The sequence below is a fragment of the Balaenoptera physalus genome, assembly GCF_965194825.1.
Source record: "Balaenoptera physalus genome assembly, chromosome: 9".
NCBI lineage: Eukaryota > Metazoa > Chordata > Mammalia > Artiodactyla > Balaenopteridae > Balaenoptera > Balaenoptera physalus.
The window spans coordinates 52,976,002-52,993,032 of NC_138888.1; the positions used below are offsets into that span (position 1 = coordinate 52,976,002).

The 17,031-nt window shown below is 40.2% G+C and overlaps 2 protein-coding genes across 6 annotated transcripts in view; one reads left to right on the top strand and one right to left on the bottom strand.

Moving 5' to 3' along the window:
* Positions 1-14,114, bottom strand: part of QRSL1 (glutaminyl-tRNA amidotransferase subunit QRSL1) — a 29,763-nt gene extending 15,649 nt beyond the window's left edge. Inside the window, exons 1-4 of one of the 2 annotated variants that reach the window (XM_082475338.1) lie at positions 13,967-14,114; positions 4,094-4,253; positions 3,069-3,167; positions 1,687-1,783 (exon numbers count right to left, since the gene is read on the bottom strand). In XM_082475338.1, the coding sequence (XP_082331464.1) occupies positions 1,687-1,783; positions 3,069-3,167; positions 4,094-4,253; positions 13,967-13,990 (380 nt within the window). In that variant the 5' untranslated portion in view covers positions 13,991-14,114. The remainder of the gene's footprint in view (positions 1-1,686; positions 1,784-3,068; positions 3,168-4,093; positions 4,254-13,966) is intronic. The other variant, XM_082475339.1, reaches the window with a different exon arrangement.
* Positions 1-17,031, top strand: part of RTN4IP1 (reticulon 4 interacting protein 1) — a 109,958-nt gene that overhangs the window by 49,924 nt on the left and 43,003 nt on the right. For 2 of the 4 annotated variants that reach the window (XM_082475378.1, XM_082475380.1), the window contains exon 1: positions 14,195-14,879. The exons of 1 other annotated variant lie outside the window; for it this stretch is intronic. In XM_082475378.1, the coding sequence (XP_082331504.1) occupies positions 14,606-14,879 (274 nt within the window). In that variant the 5' untranslated portion in view covers positions 14,195-14,605. Of the gene's footprint in view, positions 1-14,194; positions 14,880-14,939; positions 14,956-17,031 lie in introns of those variants that run through there. One more of the 4 variants, XM_082475379.1, reaches the window with a different exon arrangement.

Sequence of the window (17,031 nt, forward strand, 5' to 3'; positions counted from 1 at the left end):
TTCCACTGCAAGGGGCAAGTGTTCCACCCCTGGTCGGGGAACTAGGATCCCACATGCCGCATGGGGAAGCAGAAAAAATTTTTTAAAAATAAAAATAAAAAAGTCAATTACATTTCTATATACGAACAATGTTAAACAATTAGAAATTGAAAAGAAAACACCATTTTCTATAACATTAAAAAAACATGAAATACTTGGAGATAGATCAAATGTGCAAGATTTATATACAGAAAATCATAAAAATATTGCTGAGAAAAATTAAACTCTAAATAAATGGAAAGATATACAGAATTCATAGGTCAGAAGGCACATATTAAGATGTCAATTTTCTACAACTTGATCTATAAATTCAGTACCACCACAATCAAAAGCCTATCAAGCTTCTCCGTAGAAATTAGTAAGCCAATTCTAAACCTTATATGGAAACGCAAAGGATCTAGCATACGTAAAATAATTTTGAAGAGGAACAACAAAGTTGAAGAACTCTTATTACCTAATTTCAAGGCTTACTATAAAGCTACAGTAATCAAGATAGCGTGATATTGGATATACAGATCAACAACAGAATCCAGAAATGAACCTATACATGTGTTCAACTGATTTTTCTTTTTTAATTAATTAATTTATTTTTGGCTACGTTGGGTCTTTGTTGTTGCGCGCGGGCTTTCTCTAGTTGCGGTGAGTGGGGGCTACTTTTTGTTGCTGTGAGCGGGCTTCTCATTCCGGCGGCTTCTCTTGTTGGGGAGCACAGGCTCTAGGCACGCAGGCTTCAGTAGCTGTGGCTCGTGGGCTCAGTAGTTGTGGCTTGCACACTCTAGAGCGCAGGCTCAGTAGTTGTGGCGCACAGGCTTAGTTGCTCCGGGGCACGTGGGATCTTCCCGGACCAGGGCTCAAACCCGGGACCGCCGCATTGGCAGGCGGATTCTTAACCACTGCGCCACCAGGGAAGCCCCTGTTCAACTGATTTTTGACAAAGGAATCAAAGTAATTTAATTTGAATTCTTATACAAATAGTCCCAGATCTACAGGACAGACATATGTAAAAAAAAAAATGAACTCTGGCTTTCTTCATATCATGTACAAAAAAATTAACTCAACTGGATCACAAGTTTAAATGTAAGAACTGAAACAATAAAACCTCTAGGAGAAAACATAGGAAAAAAACCTTTATGACCTTGGGAAAGGTAACGATTTCTTTGAAAAGACAAAAACATGAGTCATTAAAGAAAATGATGAACAGGACTTTATCAAAATTAGAAACTTTCACTCTTTGAAAGGCATGTTCAGAGAATGCAAAGACAAGCCAGAGACTCAGAGAACATATTTTCAAATCACTTATCTGATAATGGGCCTGAATCCAGAACATATGGAAAAAACTATTATAACTCAGTAAGAAGACAACCCAACTTTTAAAAAAGGGCAAAAGATTTGAATAGATACTTCACTGAAGATATATGGGTAGCAAAATAAACACATGGTATTTAACATCTTTAGTCATCAGGGAAATGCAAATTAAAACTAAAATGAGATATGACCTATTAGCAGAACATAATCTCATGGAGGGTCTGAGAAACTGGCATTCGAGTCCTCAAGAAATCACCTCACTACTTTTAGGTACCTACACTTAATGAAATTAAAGACACAGATGAAAGAAATACAAGAAGAGAAAATTTCAATTTTACTTACCCCATAGCAAACTCATCTAAGTTTGTTTTTCCCATTAGTAGAGCTCCCTGATCCAACAACTTCTGAACTACTGTAGCATTATAAGGTGGTACATAACCTGAAAAAAATTCAGTTATTTTCTTCTTTTTTAAAAAAATTGAGGTATAATTGATTTACAATGTTATATTACAGGTGTACAACATAGTAATTCAAAAATTTTATAGATTATACTCCATTTAAAGTTATTATAAAATGTTGGAATTTTATTATAAAATTCCCTGTGCTGTATAATATATTCTTGTAGCTTTTATTTATTTATTTATTTTTTTGCTTATTTATTTTATACATAGTAGTTTGTACCTCTTAATCCCCTCCCCTACTTTGCCCCTGTCCTCTTAAAAATTCAGTAATTTTTACCATAGGAAAGAAAACAGTGAACATGTAAATCATATACAAGAAACAAAATTTTAAACTGCAATTAAGCAATTCGTATTGACATGTTAATTATTCCTAATTTAAGTAGTAGGTTGTACTTTCTTCTGAAAGTTAACTTTTTCTACTGCTAATTGCTATATGTTTTCCAAAGAAAGTCTATATATTCTGTCTTTACATCCTAAAACTATTGACTTTAACAGTTAGTACTACAAAGTATTGAATGAGATGTACCCAATTCATTTGAAACTAATCACAAATCATTATTTTGCTCATTGTACTTGACTTTCTCTTCTCAGATGTGCAATACCATGGGAATTTTTATCTATTTCCAGCAGGACTAGATCTTCATTGTCAATTAAAATTTCCTCTCTCTAGTGTATATTCCCAGACAATTAACAAGTCTACCTATCAGAGGAACTTGGGGCATACACCTCATAGAATGTTAGTTTTAGTGCGTAGTACCCTAAATATGCTTTTTCCATTTCTTTTTCCTCCTTGGATCCAAATATCTTGATAAATATGATTCCTTTTTGACCTACTAAACTTTAAAAGATAAAACTAAGCTTCACTATACTAAGTATAGCGATAGATGGAGGATCAGGAGATAAAAATAACCAGACAGTAGATGCTAATAAATCCTCATACCATCTGCAAAAGAGGGGGAATGACAGCCACTTTATACTTATTTCTATGTTACCAACGAGTGGGTGTTAGAGGTCACTTAGCATGTTTGTGATCAGTTATCAAGTCTTCCCAAGTAGGATTCATCCATTAAGCAGGCCTACCCCTGAAGAATAATTTTGCATTCTGAAAGAGCAAATAGTAAAAAGGTAATATTCTACCCTAAGTTATTTCCTTTGCAGATATAATCAGTCTGAGAATATCTTGGTGCTTTAGTATCTTATCTTTAATTTAAACTGAAAAATACCTATTTTTATAAAACAATGCTCCAGTCAGTTAAACTTTACCTTTCAGCATGTTTGATGCACATGTTGTCTCAATGCCGGCCGTGCTAAAGTTGTCTTTTACCGCAACAGGAATTCCATCTAAATCCCCGAGTGAGAGACCTGCATTAAAAAGCCAAAAGGATAGAAGAAATATTGGGTTGGCCAAAAAGTTTGTTTGGGTTTTTTCATAGCATCTTACGGGAAAAGCCAAATGAACTTTTTGGCCAACCCAATATCTAGTTCAAAATACAGACATTAGGGCTTCCCTGGTGGCGCAGTGGTTGAGAATCTGCCTGCCAATGCAGGGGACACGGGTTCGAGCCCTGGTCTGGGAAGATCCCACATGCCGCGGAGCAACTGGGCCCGTGAGCCACAATTACTGAGCCTGCGCGTCTGGAGCCTGTGCTCCGCAACAAGAGAGGCCGCGACAGTGAGAGGCCCGTGCATCGCGATGAAGAGTGGCCCCCGCTTGCTGCAACTAGAGAAAGCCCTTGCACAGAAACGAAGACCCAACGCAGCCATAAATGAATAAATAAATGAATAAATTTAAAAAAAACAGGAAGGATGAAGATTTAAAAAAAAAAAAAAAGACAAAATACAGACATTAATACTAGTTATTAACTGCTAGTTTTTGCTAAAGATACGTCTTCAGAAATCAAATTTGTTAGAAATTATTACAGTTGGACATTATACCCATTAGCCTCATTTTTATTATACCTCATGGCCAGTTCTTTTTTAAAAAAAAAATTTATGTATGTATGTATGTATATATATATATATATATTTATTTATTTATTTATATTTTAAAATTTTTTGGCCATGCCGGCTGGCTTGTGGGATCTTAGCTCCCCGACCAGGGACTGAACCTGGGCCCCCAGCAGTGGAAGCTCAGAGTCCTAACCACTGGACCACCAGGGAATTCCCCAGTTCTTTAAATAAGGGAATTTTTTATGTTTAAAGCTCCACTTGCCAAATAGAGACTGCTATAACCAATTAAACTCTTTCTCTCGGGATGTCACAATTAAGTATAAGTCAAAGTAATTTACCTTTCTTATATCTTTTCTCTGATTCTTCAGCTTGCTTTAAGGCCACCTCTTCTGATACAGTAATGTAAGCATTTAGAAACTTGGTCTTCTTGATAAGGGAGAGACATCTTTGACAGAGCTCAGTTGGAGTAACTTGGCCTTGTTTCAGTGCCGCAGAAACCTAGAGTATACACAATTCAAAAACCCTTTGCCAAGTCTGCAGAAGTTTCAGATGTTACACCGAGGCGGGCAGATAGAGTGGTTAAGCATATAAATTTGAAGTGAGGCTTGGATTCAAAACCAAGAGAACCTATCAAGTCTACACTTACTTAGGATGGTGAATAGGGTAACACATCGGTCAGCTGAAAGATGGGTTGGAGGACACCACAGTCATAGACCTAGCTGAGGAACTCTACATCAGGCTTGAACAAACAAGATCACTGGTTTAGGTAAGCCATCCTGTCTAGGAGAAGTAGAGGCCCAGTGTGGGTGAATCATGGGTTAGGGTAGATTGTGTACAGAGAAAAGCTTAGCTGCAACACAGGCCATCCACAATGCAAAAACCAGAATGAACTAGACAAGGCATTTCAGGACTTTATGGCCCCAAATAAGTGATCTTTATTAAACAGACCTTTTTATCTATTGGAGAATTCAAGCAAGAGCCACTACAAATTGAGAGAAATACTTGTAAAATATGGGTTCAAAAGCCAACTAAAAACAAGCTTTTCTAAAACCCTGTCTTTGATGCATTAGGAAGGCCAGTAAAGAACGCATTAAAATAAACTGCACTTCAAGTGACCAGAACCTGTATATTGACAGTAAGTAAAGCCTAAGGTGAAGTGCTGACTTGTAATACTTCCTGTAGGAAGTAATAATAAATACTTACTAATTGAATAAAAGGAATGAATAACAAGAAGGCAAAGATGATACCAAGTCTTTAGAGACCATCTGAAAAGAGTTGGGTAAGATGGTAGCTCAGACAAGGGGGATGGGGAAAAGTAACATTTGCTGAGTATTTACCAAGAGCCAGGCACTGTTGTTGCTTTAGATTCATTATTACTTTATTTAGCCCTTAAAATAACCACTTAGGGCTTCCCTGGTGGCGCAGTGGTTAAGAATCCGCCTGCCAACGCAGGGGACACGGGTTCGAGCCCTGGTCTGGGAAGATCCCACATGCCATGGAGCAACTAAACCTGTGTGCCACAACTACTGAGCCCACATGCCACAATTAGTGAAGCCCATGCACCTAGAGCCCGTGCTCTGCAACAACAGAAGCCACCGCAATGAGAAGCCAACACACTGCAACAAAGAGTAGCCCCCGCTCGCTGCAACTAGAGAAAGCCCGTGCACAGCAACGAAGAGTCAATGCAGCCAAAAATAAATAAATAAATTTATTAAAAAAAACAAAAAAAACCCAACCACTTGTTAGGCATTATTAACCTCATTTTATAGATAAAGAAACTGAAGCTAAGAGAGGTTAAGTGATTTGTCCAAAGTCACAGAAATAGTAAAGGGTAACTTAACAGGTAGTAATAGTAAAAGTTAACAGGTAAACTGCTCCTTCACCATTTCTCTCTGCACCAGTGGAAGCTTAGCTCGTCCACTGACTCGTATGCTGACTGTATTTCCACGTGTCCTATATACATCAAGCAATAGGAATTTGCATTTAGGGGAAAATCTGCAAATGATCTGCTCTAGGCTGTTGAATAAATAAATCATCAAAGTGGTGGTATTCTTAGGCCTAAGGGTTTTAAGCCAGAAAAGCAGTGCGAATAGGCCATTGAGAGGACCCCTAATGCTGATGCACAAGAGGAGGAAAGGGCTGCCATGGGGATGCTGAGGGAGGGGTTCAGGATGGGGAGGGGCAGCTGGGCTCAACTTAAAGGAGGTAACCTAGCAACAAGAAGAGATATTTCTGTTGAATGGTTTGCATGAGATGTGAACTCTTTAGAAGAGAGAAACTGGAGAAAAAGAAAAGACAGCAATGTATTGTAATATTGTAAACATGGAGTGGGCTTATGTAAATAGGCTGAGTGCAAGCGTCAGAACTAGCAAAAACAGAAAGCTGGAGACACAGAGAGGTATATAAACAGGCCTACTCCAGAGCGAAATTATAAAAATGAGGAAAATTATGCCTGCCATTTTCTCTTCTTCTTTGCCTCCTTTCAAGTCCTCTAATGCCCATTATCCTCAAGTTGCCTTCTGACTTGCCAAGTGATATGAGAATAAGTGGTAAGGAACTGCAGTTATGGTTACAAGGGCAAGAAATTAGACTGTCTGGGAGCATTCTTTTTATTTATTTATTGAAGTATATTTGATTTATAATGTTGTGTTGGTTTCAGGTGTACAGCACAGTGATTCAGCGATACATACAAATATATCTATTTTTTCCAGATTCTTTTCCCTTATAGGTTATGACATAGTATTAAGTATAGTTCCCTGTGCTATAAAGTAGGTCTTGTGGTTACCTATTTTATATATAGTAGTGTGTATATGTTAATCTCAAGCTCCTAATTTACCCATCTCCCCCAAGCCCTTCCCCTTTGGTAACCATAAATTTGTTTTCTTTGTCTGTGGGTCTATTTGTTTTGTATATAAGTTCATTTGTATAATTTTCTTTTTTTTTAGTTTCTACATATAAGCAATATCATATACTTGTCTTTCTCCATCTGGCTTACTTCACTTAGTATGATAATATCTACGGCCATCCATGTTGCTGCAAATGGCATTATTTCATTTTTTATGGCTGAGTAATATTCCATTGTATATATGTACCACATGTTCTTTATCCTTTCATCTGTTGATGGACATTTAGGTTGCTTCCATGTCTTGGCTATTGTAAATAGTGCTGCAATGAACATTGGACGGGGGGGCATGTATTTTTTCAAATTATGGTTTTCTCCAGATATATGCCCAGGAGTGGGACTGCAGATCATATGGTAGCTCTACTTTTAGTTTTTTAAGGAAGCGCCATACTGTTCTGGGAGTACTCATTTTATTTTTTATTTATTTATTTTAAAAAAATTTTATTGATTTATTTTATTTATTTTTTTGCTGTGTTGGATCTTAGTTGCAGCACGCTGGGTCTTTGTTGAGGCGTGCAGGATCTTTCGTTGCAGCGCGGGCTCTTCGTTGTGGTGCGCATGTTTCTCTCTAGTTGTGGTGCGCGGGCTTCTCTCTAGTTGTGACATGCATGGGGTCCAGAGCACGTGGGCTCTGTAGTTTGTGGCAGGCAGACTCTCTCGTTGGGGCACACGAGCTCAGTAGTTGTGGCACGTGGGCTTAGTTGCCCCATGGCATGTGGGATCTTAGTTCCCCGACCAGGGATGGAACCTGCAGCCCCTGCATTGGAAGGTGGATTCTTTACCATGGACCACCAGGGAAGTCCTTGGAGTACTCATTTTAAATGGTAATCTTTGTTAGGACCAGTTTTAGGAAATTTAGATTTGAGAAACTCAATAAGGGTATTGGAAAAGAGAAATGAAAACAAAGATGCTAATTAGCTAGAATAGATTAGATGTTAAGGATTATGACATATAAATAGTATAGCTCTCCTGGAGCAAAACTAAAGGTATCATATCTGAATATAAGATGAAATCAACTAGAAAAGTTTTCTCTTCCCTCTTTTCTCAAAACCCCCAGCTCATATGAAGCACAGGCCTTGGAGGAGATTATATTACTCTCCCTGTGTGTTAATCTACAGTCTCCCTGATACTCCTTTTCATTCACTGAAGTTTTTAGCAGCTGGTTTGCTGTAATCTTCTTCTTTTTTTTTTTAATCAATTATTTATTTATTTATTTATTTATGGCTGTGTTGGGTCTTAGTTGCTGTGTGTGGGCTTTCTCTAGTTGCAGCGAGCAGGGTCTACTCTTCGTCATGGTGCGAGGGCTTCTCGTTGCGGTGGCTTCTCTTGTTGTGGAGCACGGGCTCTAGGCGCTCAGGCTTCAGTAGTTGTAGCACGTGGGCTCAGTAGTTGTGGCTCGCGGGGTCTAGAGCACAGGCTCAGTAGTTGTGGCACACGGGCTTAGCTGCTCCGTGGCATGTAGGATCTTCCCGGACCAGGGCTCGAACCTGTGTCCCCTGCATTGGCAGGCGGATTCTTAACCACTGCGCCACCAGGGAAGTCCCTAATCTTCTTTTCTATGGCTCCTGTTGCTCTTTTTGTTGACTTCAAACTTCAAGTCAGGTACATGGACACCTGGCCTCTCAGTTCCTGACCTCACTTCACACAAACTCTTCCTTCACCTCACCCCAGTTACCAGCTCACATGGTCATTAGCCCAGACTATATCATTACCAACATCTGTATCATCTCCCAAACCTCAGTTCTAATTATCCCACATCTTTTGTCCCCTGAGCTCATTTACTCTACTACCCACATGGTCAGCAAGAGAACGGGGAACAGGGACTGCCCTGGTGGTGCAGTGGTTAAGAATCCACCTGCCAATGCAGGGGACATGGGTTAGATCCCTGGTCCGGGAATATCCCATATGCCATGGAGCAACCAAGCCCATGAGCCACAACTACTGAGCCTGCACTCTAGAGCCTGCGAGCCACAACTACTGAGCCCATGTACCACAACTACTGAAGCCCATGTGCCTAGAGCCCATGCTCTGCAACAAGAGAAGCCACCACGATGAGAAGCCCTCGTGCTGCAACAAAGAGTAGCCCCTGCTCACCGCAACTAGGGAAAAGCCCACGTGCAGCAACGAAGACCCAACACAGCCAAAAATAAAAATAAAAAAATAAAAAAATATTAAAAAAAAAAAAGAAAGAAAGAATACTGGGACCTCAGTCCTACAACCACAAAGAAATGTATTCTGCCAACCAGTGAGGTGGAAAGAGGATCCCAAGGCATCCAAAGAGACTGCGGCTCTGGCTGACACCTTGATTTCAGCCTTGTGAGACTCTGAGTAGAGAACCCAGCTACTCCATTCCTGGATTCCTGACCCACAAAACCGTGAGATGATAAGATTGTGTGTGTGTTTTAAGACTGTGTTATTTTAAGCTGAAAAGTTTATACTAATTTGTTACACAGCAGTAGAAAAGTAATATACCTTCTTAGAAAAATTAAGAAATCTTCCTCAGGAACCATTCTTCTTAGAAAACAGGGGAAGAGAAAACTGTAAATACATATAATCTAGTAATTTTGTCACTGTAACAAAATTAGTGTTAATAATGGCACTTGGTTCTAGGCATTATCCTAGATGTTTTCCCCCCCACCCACTGATAGGTTTTTATTTATTTATTTTATTTATTTATTTTTGGCTATGTTGGGTCTTCGTTGCTGCGCGTGGGCTTTCTCTAGTTGTAGCGAGCGGGGGCTACTGTTCGTTGCAGTGCGCGGGCTTCTCTCGTTGTGGAGCACGGGCTCTAGGTGCATGGGCTTTAGTAGTTGCAGCACACAGGCTCAGTAGTTGTGGCTCACGGACTCTAGAGCACAGGCTCAGTAGTTGTGGCGCACGGACTTAGTTGCTCCGCGGCATGTGCGATCTTCCCGGACCAGGGATTGAACCCGTGTCCCCTGCATTAGCAGGCGGATTCTCAACCACTGCACCACCAGGGAAGTCCCCTAGATGTTTTATATTTCATTTAATCTTCATATCCACACTAAGAGGCTGACATTATTTCCATTTTACAGATAAATTACTGAAGCTCCTGCTTAAAATCACATAGCTAGAAAGTAGCAGAGCTGGGATTCAACCAAGGCCTGATCTTGTTTCCAAAGCCCATTCTCTGGTCCACTATACTCTACTACCGCTCTATGCAGGCTGTTACAGCATTTACTCCTCTGTAGCAAATAGAGAACATTTTGTTAACTTTACACATAACATCAAAGCTTCACTTAGGAAAAGAACTGTCTTTCAAATGAAAAACTGTCTTGATAAATGCTGAAGGTATAGAAGAGCCCTTGAAAGCTGAGTGTCTGGTTGACTGGTACTCTCTTTAACACACTCATTTAACATTCATGCTTTTTGTCTCCATTGTCCAAGAAACAGCACATCAAGATCACCAGTAACCTCCACATTCCTAAATCCAGCAGTCATGGCCCAGTCCAGCAGCACTCAGCATTCAACAAAAGACATCACTCCCTCCTTGAAGCACTTCTTTTTCACTTGTATTTCAGGACACCAAGCCATCCTGGTTTTCCTCTTGCCTTACTGGCCACTCCTTCAAGTCTCTTTTGCTGGCTCTGCTTCCTACTGCTGACCCCTAAATGTTGGAAAGTTTTAGGCCTTGTTCTATATTTACACTCAGATGTCATCTGACCATATAACTTCAATTATGTCCTCTACTCTGGACAATTTATATCCTCATACTTAGCTTCTTTCTTGATCTCCACATTCCTATATCTACCTGCTTAACTGACATCTTCACTTGGATATCTTTAGAAGCATCTCAAAATTAACATGTCTTGATAACTTTCTCCTCACAACATGCTCCCTGTAGAGTCTTTCCCATCTTGATAAATGTTACCATTTCTACAATTGCCCAGGCCCCACACCTAAGCATCCTCCTTGATTCATCTCTTTCCCTCAAATCCCATATCCAATCCATCAGAAAGCCATACCTTAAAAAACTAACACACGGGTTTCCCTGGTGGTGCACTGGTTAAGAATCCACCTGCCAATGCAGAGGACATGGGTTCGAGCCCTGGTCCAGGAAGATCCCACATGCCACGGAGCAACTAAGCCTGTGTGCCACAACTACTGAGCCTGCGCTCTAGAGCCCGTGAGCCACAACTACTGAGCCCACGAGCCACAACTACTGATCCTGCATGCCACAACTACTGAAGCCCATGCGCCTAGAGCCTGTGCTCCGCAACAAGAGAAGCCACCGCAATGAGAAGCCCGCACACCGCAACGAAGAGTAGCCCCTGCTCGCTGCAACTAGAGAAAACCCGCGCACAGCAACAAAGACCCAACCCAGCCAAAAATAAATAATAAATTTTAAAAACCCCAAAACAACAACAACAACAAAAAACTAACACCCACTTTGCATTACCTCTCCTCCCATCACCCTATCCATGCTGCCATCAGCTCTTGACAATGCAATGACCTTCTAACTGGTCTTCCTGCTTCCCTACTTGCTTTCCTATAAACCACAATCCTGAATAACACGAAGGAGCTTCTTAATTTTTAAATCAGATCATGTCCAAAGACTCACAACTTTCCAGAGGATTTGCATTACATGTAGAATAAAATCCACACTCCTTAACATGGCCTGAAAGGTAATCTGGCTCCTGCTTATCTATAACCTCATCTCCCACTACTCTTCTCGTTCAGTTCTCTTGGGTCTGCTGGCCTTCCTGCTATTCCTTGACCACATCAAGTTTGCTCTTGCTTCAGAGACATTGCACTTTTATTCTTTCCTCTGCCTGGAACACCCTTCTCCCAGATCTTCCCAGGGCCCACCCTTCTCATCCTTCAAGTCTACTAAATATCACCCACTCAGTGAGCAAAACCTTCCCTGACCACTGTATCTAAAACATCCATCTCCCCAACTAATTCGCACACTATAGCCTGCTTAATCTTTCTTCATAGCACCTACACTACCTGAAATTCTATTATTTACTTAGAGAAACTTATTTAATGCCTGCTTCCCCACAAAAATGTAGGCTTCATGAGGGCAGGAACTTCTGTCTTCAATGCTAATCCCCAGTGTCTGGAACACAGAGGTGCTCAATAAATGTTAACTGAATGAATGAATTACTGAGTTGTTTTAAAATTTGGAGTCTACTTTCCCATAGAACAGTAATTAAATGTTCTTAGGCTAGACCCCCAAGAAGCCTACTGGATATATAATTAACTTTCTTTAATATAACAATAATCAATTAATATAACTTTAGGGTTAATAATATTAGCCTGGCATCTGGTTCCTAGAAACACTGAGATCATGCCACAAAAACGGAAGGCGAAAGTAAGACTCTTCCCCCTTACTGAGTGTACCTGGGTAAAATTTACAAGTAGCAGTTTTACCTCCTATTTGGCATTTTACCTCCTTTCAGTGCTTCCTCCTAGGGCTCCTCTACTGCCCTAAGCCTCCACTTAGGCCCCCAAATTGTCTCAAAATGCCATAGTTTCCAGCCCCTCCCTCAATCCCCTCCCCCGCAAAATTTCCCCTTTCTTTAATTGATTATCTCAGCCAGGGTGTGATGGAGAGAAATCTGATTGAACTATTACAATTCACAACAATGGATATATAAATCATTCAACCTTCCCAGGCATCTTTACATATTTAAAATAGAATGTGTACTAAATTAACTAATCTCTAATTGGTAGAATTTGGGGCATTGGTACAATGATGTGGAAAAAACAGAGTGGACAGAAGATATATTATGGGCTGGGAAAATAAGCAAATGTTTTCCACACAATAGGCACCAATAAATATTTGTTAAAGGAGTGATTAAGTGAAAGTAATCATGCCAAGGCAATTTCCTGACTACCCTTGGGTCAGCTTCCCTTTTCCCCCTTGAGGTAAAAGTTGTTTCTGACAGTGGCTCACTGGACATTAGGAAGGGGTGGCACAAAAAAGGTAGTGCTGGGGGAAAGGGCAGAAAAAGAAAATACCGTATTTTTTAGGTTATATTTCATTTTAAAACAAGTTTGAAGTTAACATTTTTTTAATTTTTAAAAACAAATTGGATTCTTCACTGATGGTATAGGCAAGATACAATTTAGGATGGTAAAACAAAAATGTACTTAGGGGAATAACTATTTATTATTTAAAACCTGTGGATTTAAAGTTCTCATAATTTACAGCTTTCTAAAAGGCTGCCAGCTGGAAAAAGAAAAAAAAAACACTTCCCAGGTGAAGATACAAACGGAAGATGGAAGGCGGGGTAGGTCCTCAATTGCTACTTATCAGCAGAATCACCTGGAACCCAGGTTAAACCATACACTCTGGGCCTTACCATACTAACCTTCCTGAATGGGACACAGCTGTAGCTTTAAGGCAGGCCGAGGTGATCCTGATAGCAGTGGGCCTGCAGACAGCTCTGCAGGTTGAGAGATCAGAAAGCAAGGAGATCTGAACTAAAGCCCTAACAGCAGGGATAAAGTGAGAGAACAGGTTCCCAACGTAATTTCAAAAGAGAACTAACACGGTTTAGTGACTTACTGGATATGATATGACATATGAAGAAGAATCTAAGGGCAACTGGGATAACAGTTGTGCCGCTAAAAACAGAATATTAAGAATTCCGTAATTAGGTTTTTGTTTGTTTTTTATGATGGAGGTTGAGACGCAAGAGGTGGTTCTGTTACAAGGATGAAGTCAACTTTGGTTAAATTGATCAAACTCTTGTGGGAGTTTTGGAAGAGATGTCCATTAGACATTCACAAATATAGCCCAGAGTTCAAAAATGATGTCCAGGAAATGGAGACACGGGTCAGGGAATCATTGGTATCTTGGTGGTAGTTGAAGCTTGGAGAATGAATATATCCAGGGGCGGGGGAAAGCTAAGAATCACTAGTTTGGCTTTTGCAAGGGACAGATTTGCGGGCTTCTTAGTGAGGACTGCATCAGATGTGTGTAGCGAATAAGAGAGACTGACGTGGACCAGCCAAATCCCCCTTATCTGGCAGAGCCCACTTTGAGACCGGCCAGGGCCCCACGCAGCCAGAGCGAACGAATAATCGAGAGAAGCCACTGTTCCCTTCCACCCCACAGCGCGGCGGTGCAGAAGCCTCCCCCGCTGAGATCCTAACTCCTGAACGATATGAGGAGCACAGCCTAAGGACCCGGAGGTCCGAATCCCCCACCAAGTTCCAGGGAAGGAGGCGGCGAGGCTGACCAAGATGCGCGCCGGCCGGGGGACGCCTCGTCCACGTGAACAAGGACTCCGCGAATCTTCCCGACCTCCCTGGGCCCTCAGCAGACAATTCCACTCACTTCTCGGAGGGTCCGGCCCAACATGGTCCTGGTGTCCCACCCGCCACCACAGGAGCCTGGTGACAAGGAGGAAAAAGAAAGGTCAGCTGCCGCTGCCGGTATTACATGGGCGCAGCCATTTGCCAGCGAACCTGTCAGCACCGAGTACTCAGATTGGTCGAATTGCAGCCCGAGGAAAATGATCTGTGCACGCGATTGGCTGGCGCCGCTAAGGAAGTCCTGCGGGGAAGTAGAGCTGGTGGCAAGGAGACTCCGGGGGTCGCGGCGGGAGCCTGGGAGTGTGTGAATTCCTCTGACATCCTGATCGCGAGCGGAGTCGGCTTGTCCCGCAGAAGGCTCCCGGGACAGGGCAGGATTCTAGCGGTTTTGTTTTTGTTTTTAAGGGGAGGGGGTGTAAGGGAGGAGGAGAATGGACAGAATACTGACTGGAACGTTAATTGGAGCATTTCAGATGTGAAGAGTAGAGTAGTTCCATACTCTTCTTTCTTCAGTTGCTCCATCAGTCTTAACTTCATTTTTGAATTCTCAACTTTGAAACAGGCCAGAGTGTTTGGCAGAATTTGACCGAATTCAGGTGTGAGGGTTTGATCCAGTATAAGTGCCTTTTAATTAGGGCACGCAATTCAACCACTGTTTACGATGGGATTTCTGAAGACCTGTGTACTTAGAAGAAATGCATGCACTGCGGTTTGCTTCTGGAGAAGACAAGTTGTACAAAAGCCTTCGGTTAGAAAGATTAGTACTACCTCTCCAAGGAGCACTGTCATGCCCGCTTGGGTGATAGATAAATATGGGAGTAATGAAGTGCTTCGATTTACTCAGAACATGATGATACCAATGATACACTATCCAAATGAAGTCATTATCAAAGTTCACGCTGCGAGTATAAATCCTATAGATGTTAATATGAGAAGTAAGTTTCAAAAGACATTCCTCAATTACCTTTTTTTTTTTCTTCAGACAATCTCATCAGGGATTAGTTTTAAAAGGTCAGTTGTTATTGACTACACTTTTGGGGTTAACACAAAGGAATTGTTTAGGGTTTTGACAGTATCTCAGTAGATATTATTTTCAAAATTTTTGAAATTGCAATGTCCACGGTATGCTTTAATCTTTCACAAAATATAAGTTTGAATTGCTTCCAATACTACCTAAAAATGTAAATTGGGACTTGAGAATTGTATCCACAGCTAACTTTCTGGTACACTCTCCTGGGAACTTTGTGATATTCTGAGGTCCATCACAGGTTTTAGAGGTATGCTTATGTTTTCATATCAGTTTAGAATTTGAATTTTCATAGTAATTCTTATTTCCGTCCCACTAATCACAGCTTTGTTTAATGGTCCAGTGGACAAAGCAGCAGAACAGGATGCCAGGATATGGACACAGTACTTTCCTCATTTTTGCTGTTATATTCTGCAAAGTTAAAATACACTTTTCTGTTATGCGCCATCCTCAATGGGAATAATGTTATCTTAATTTCTGCTGGTGGATATTGACAAAGCTTGGAGAGTACTATATTCCTTATGCAATTATTATAGTGCTGAAAAGATTGATTACTATTTGTGACTTACTTTAACTTTGGAAAATAATGACAAAAAAATGAGCAATTGAAATGTGGCTAGTCTGGGATGTACAGTTAGTGTAAAATATACACTAGATTTCAAAGGCTTAGTAAGAAAAAATGAATGTAAAATATCTTATTAATAATTTTATGTTCATTACATATTAACCTGATAATATTTTGGATATATTAAGTAAAATATTATTAACATTAATTTCACTTCTTTCTTTTTATAGTGGCTACTAGAAAATTTTAAGTTAGATATGTGGCTTGCATTATATCTCTATTGGACAGTGCTGATCTAGACATGTGAAGAATAACTGTTACGTATTTCTTTGTGGGGAGGGAGTTTGGGGAAAGACTTGGACTCAAAATGTAGCTGGAAAGCTCTATTAAGAATTAATTGAAATGACTTTATGATGATTGCCTCATGAAATACACATTTGTATTCTTTTTGTTCGCTTTAAAGTAATAATTGCTATTACTAGTTGGGCATGTTGTTTCAGTTTGTTCCATTTACATTGGGCATGAAGATAATTTAGTTTTTATCGGAATTATCTTTAAGTGGTAGATTTATACCCAGTGACCATTATGTTTTTTTCCTTTCCTTGATTATAAGCTCTTTGAAGGTAGATCCCATGCCCTGTCAACTGTAGCCTGTTCTGTGCTTCACATGTGTAGTTGTCATTCAGTCATTATTTTTAAAGTCATTTTATATTTTCATTCTAATTTAAGGTTACAAACTAAAATAAGTGGGTTTTGTCTTCATTTAGATCTGTTAACTTTTCACTTCTTTGAATGCACATGCACGATTTGTATTGTGTACATTTTAACTTCAGTAGAATGGCTGGATCTGGACTTTCTTGGCTGCTATTTAATGTAATATTATAACACATTTTACTTTTATATAGTATTCTTGAGGCATCTTAGTTTTTTATGACTTGACTGGGTAATATTATTTGCAAGTTATCCTCTTTATTTCCTGCTCATGAATTCTTTTTGGAGAATGTGTGATTATCGTTGCAGAAGATACCTGAAATATGGGGAAATAAAATAATGAGTATAAGATCGTAAGCTGTAGGGAGCAGTTATTTCCCTTGACAAGAAAGTAAGGACATGTCTATTTTGAAAGATGAAAGCTGGCTGTTTTTCTGGAGATGTCTACTATTGTTGGGCATAAAATCATAAATCATATAAATGGCTAATGAATAATGAATATCTTAAAATAGAAAAAAAATACAGCCAACAGCATCATACCAACAAAGTTTGGTTTCTTTAGATGGAATTAAAGCTTTTGAAACTGATGGCAGATTTAGGATTTTCCAAACCACTCCAACTCTGAACCAAACTGGTCACCTCTAAGAATGGGACAGAGCTCCTAGGGTTCCCATTCATTGTGTCACCAAGCAGGTTCTCAGTTCCTAACTACCAGCTGTTTCTGGATTTGGGGCTAGTTTAGCTGGTACCAATGAGCCAGAGTTACTCAGGTGATGTCGAGGTG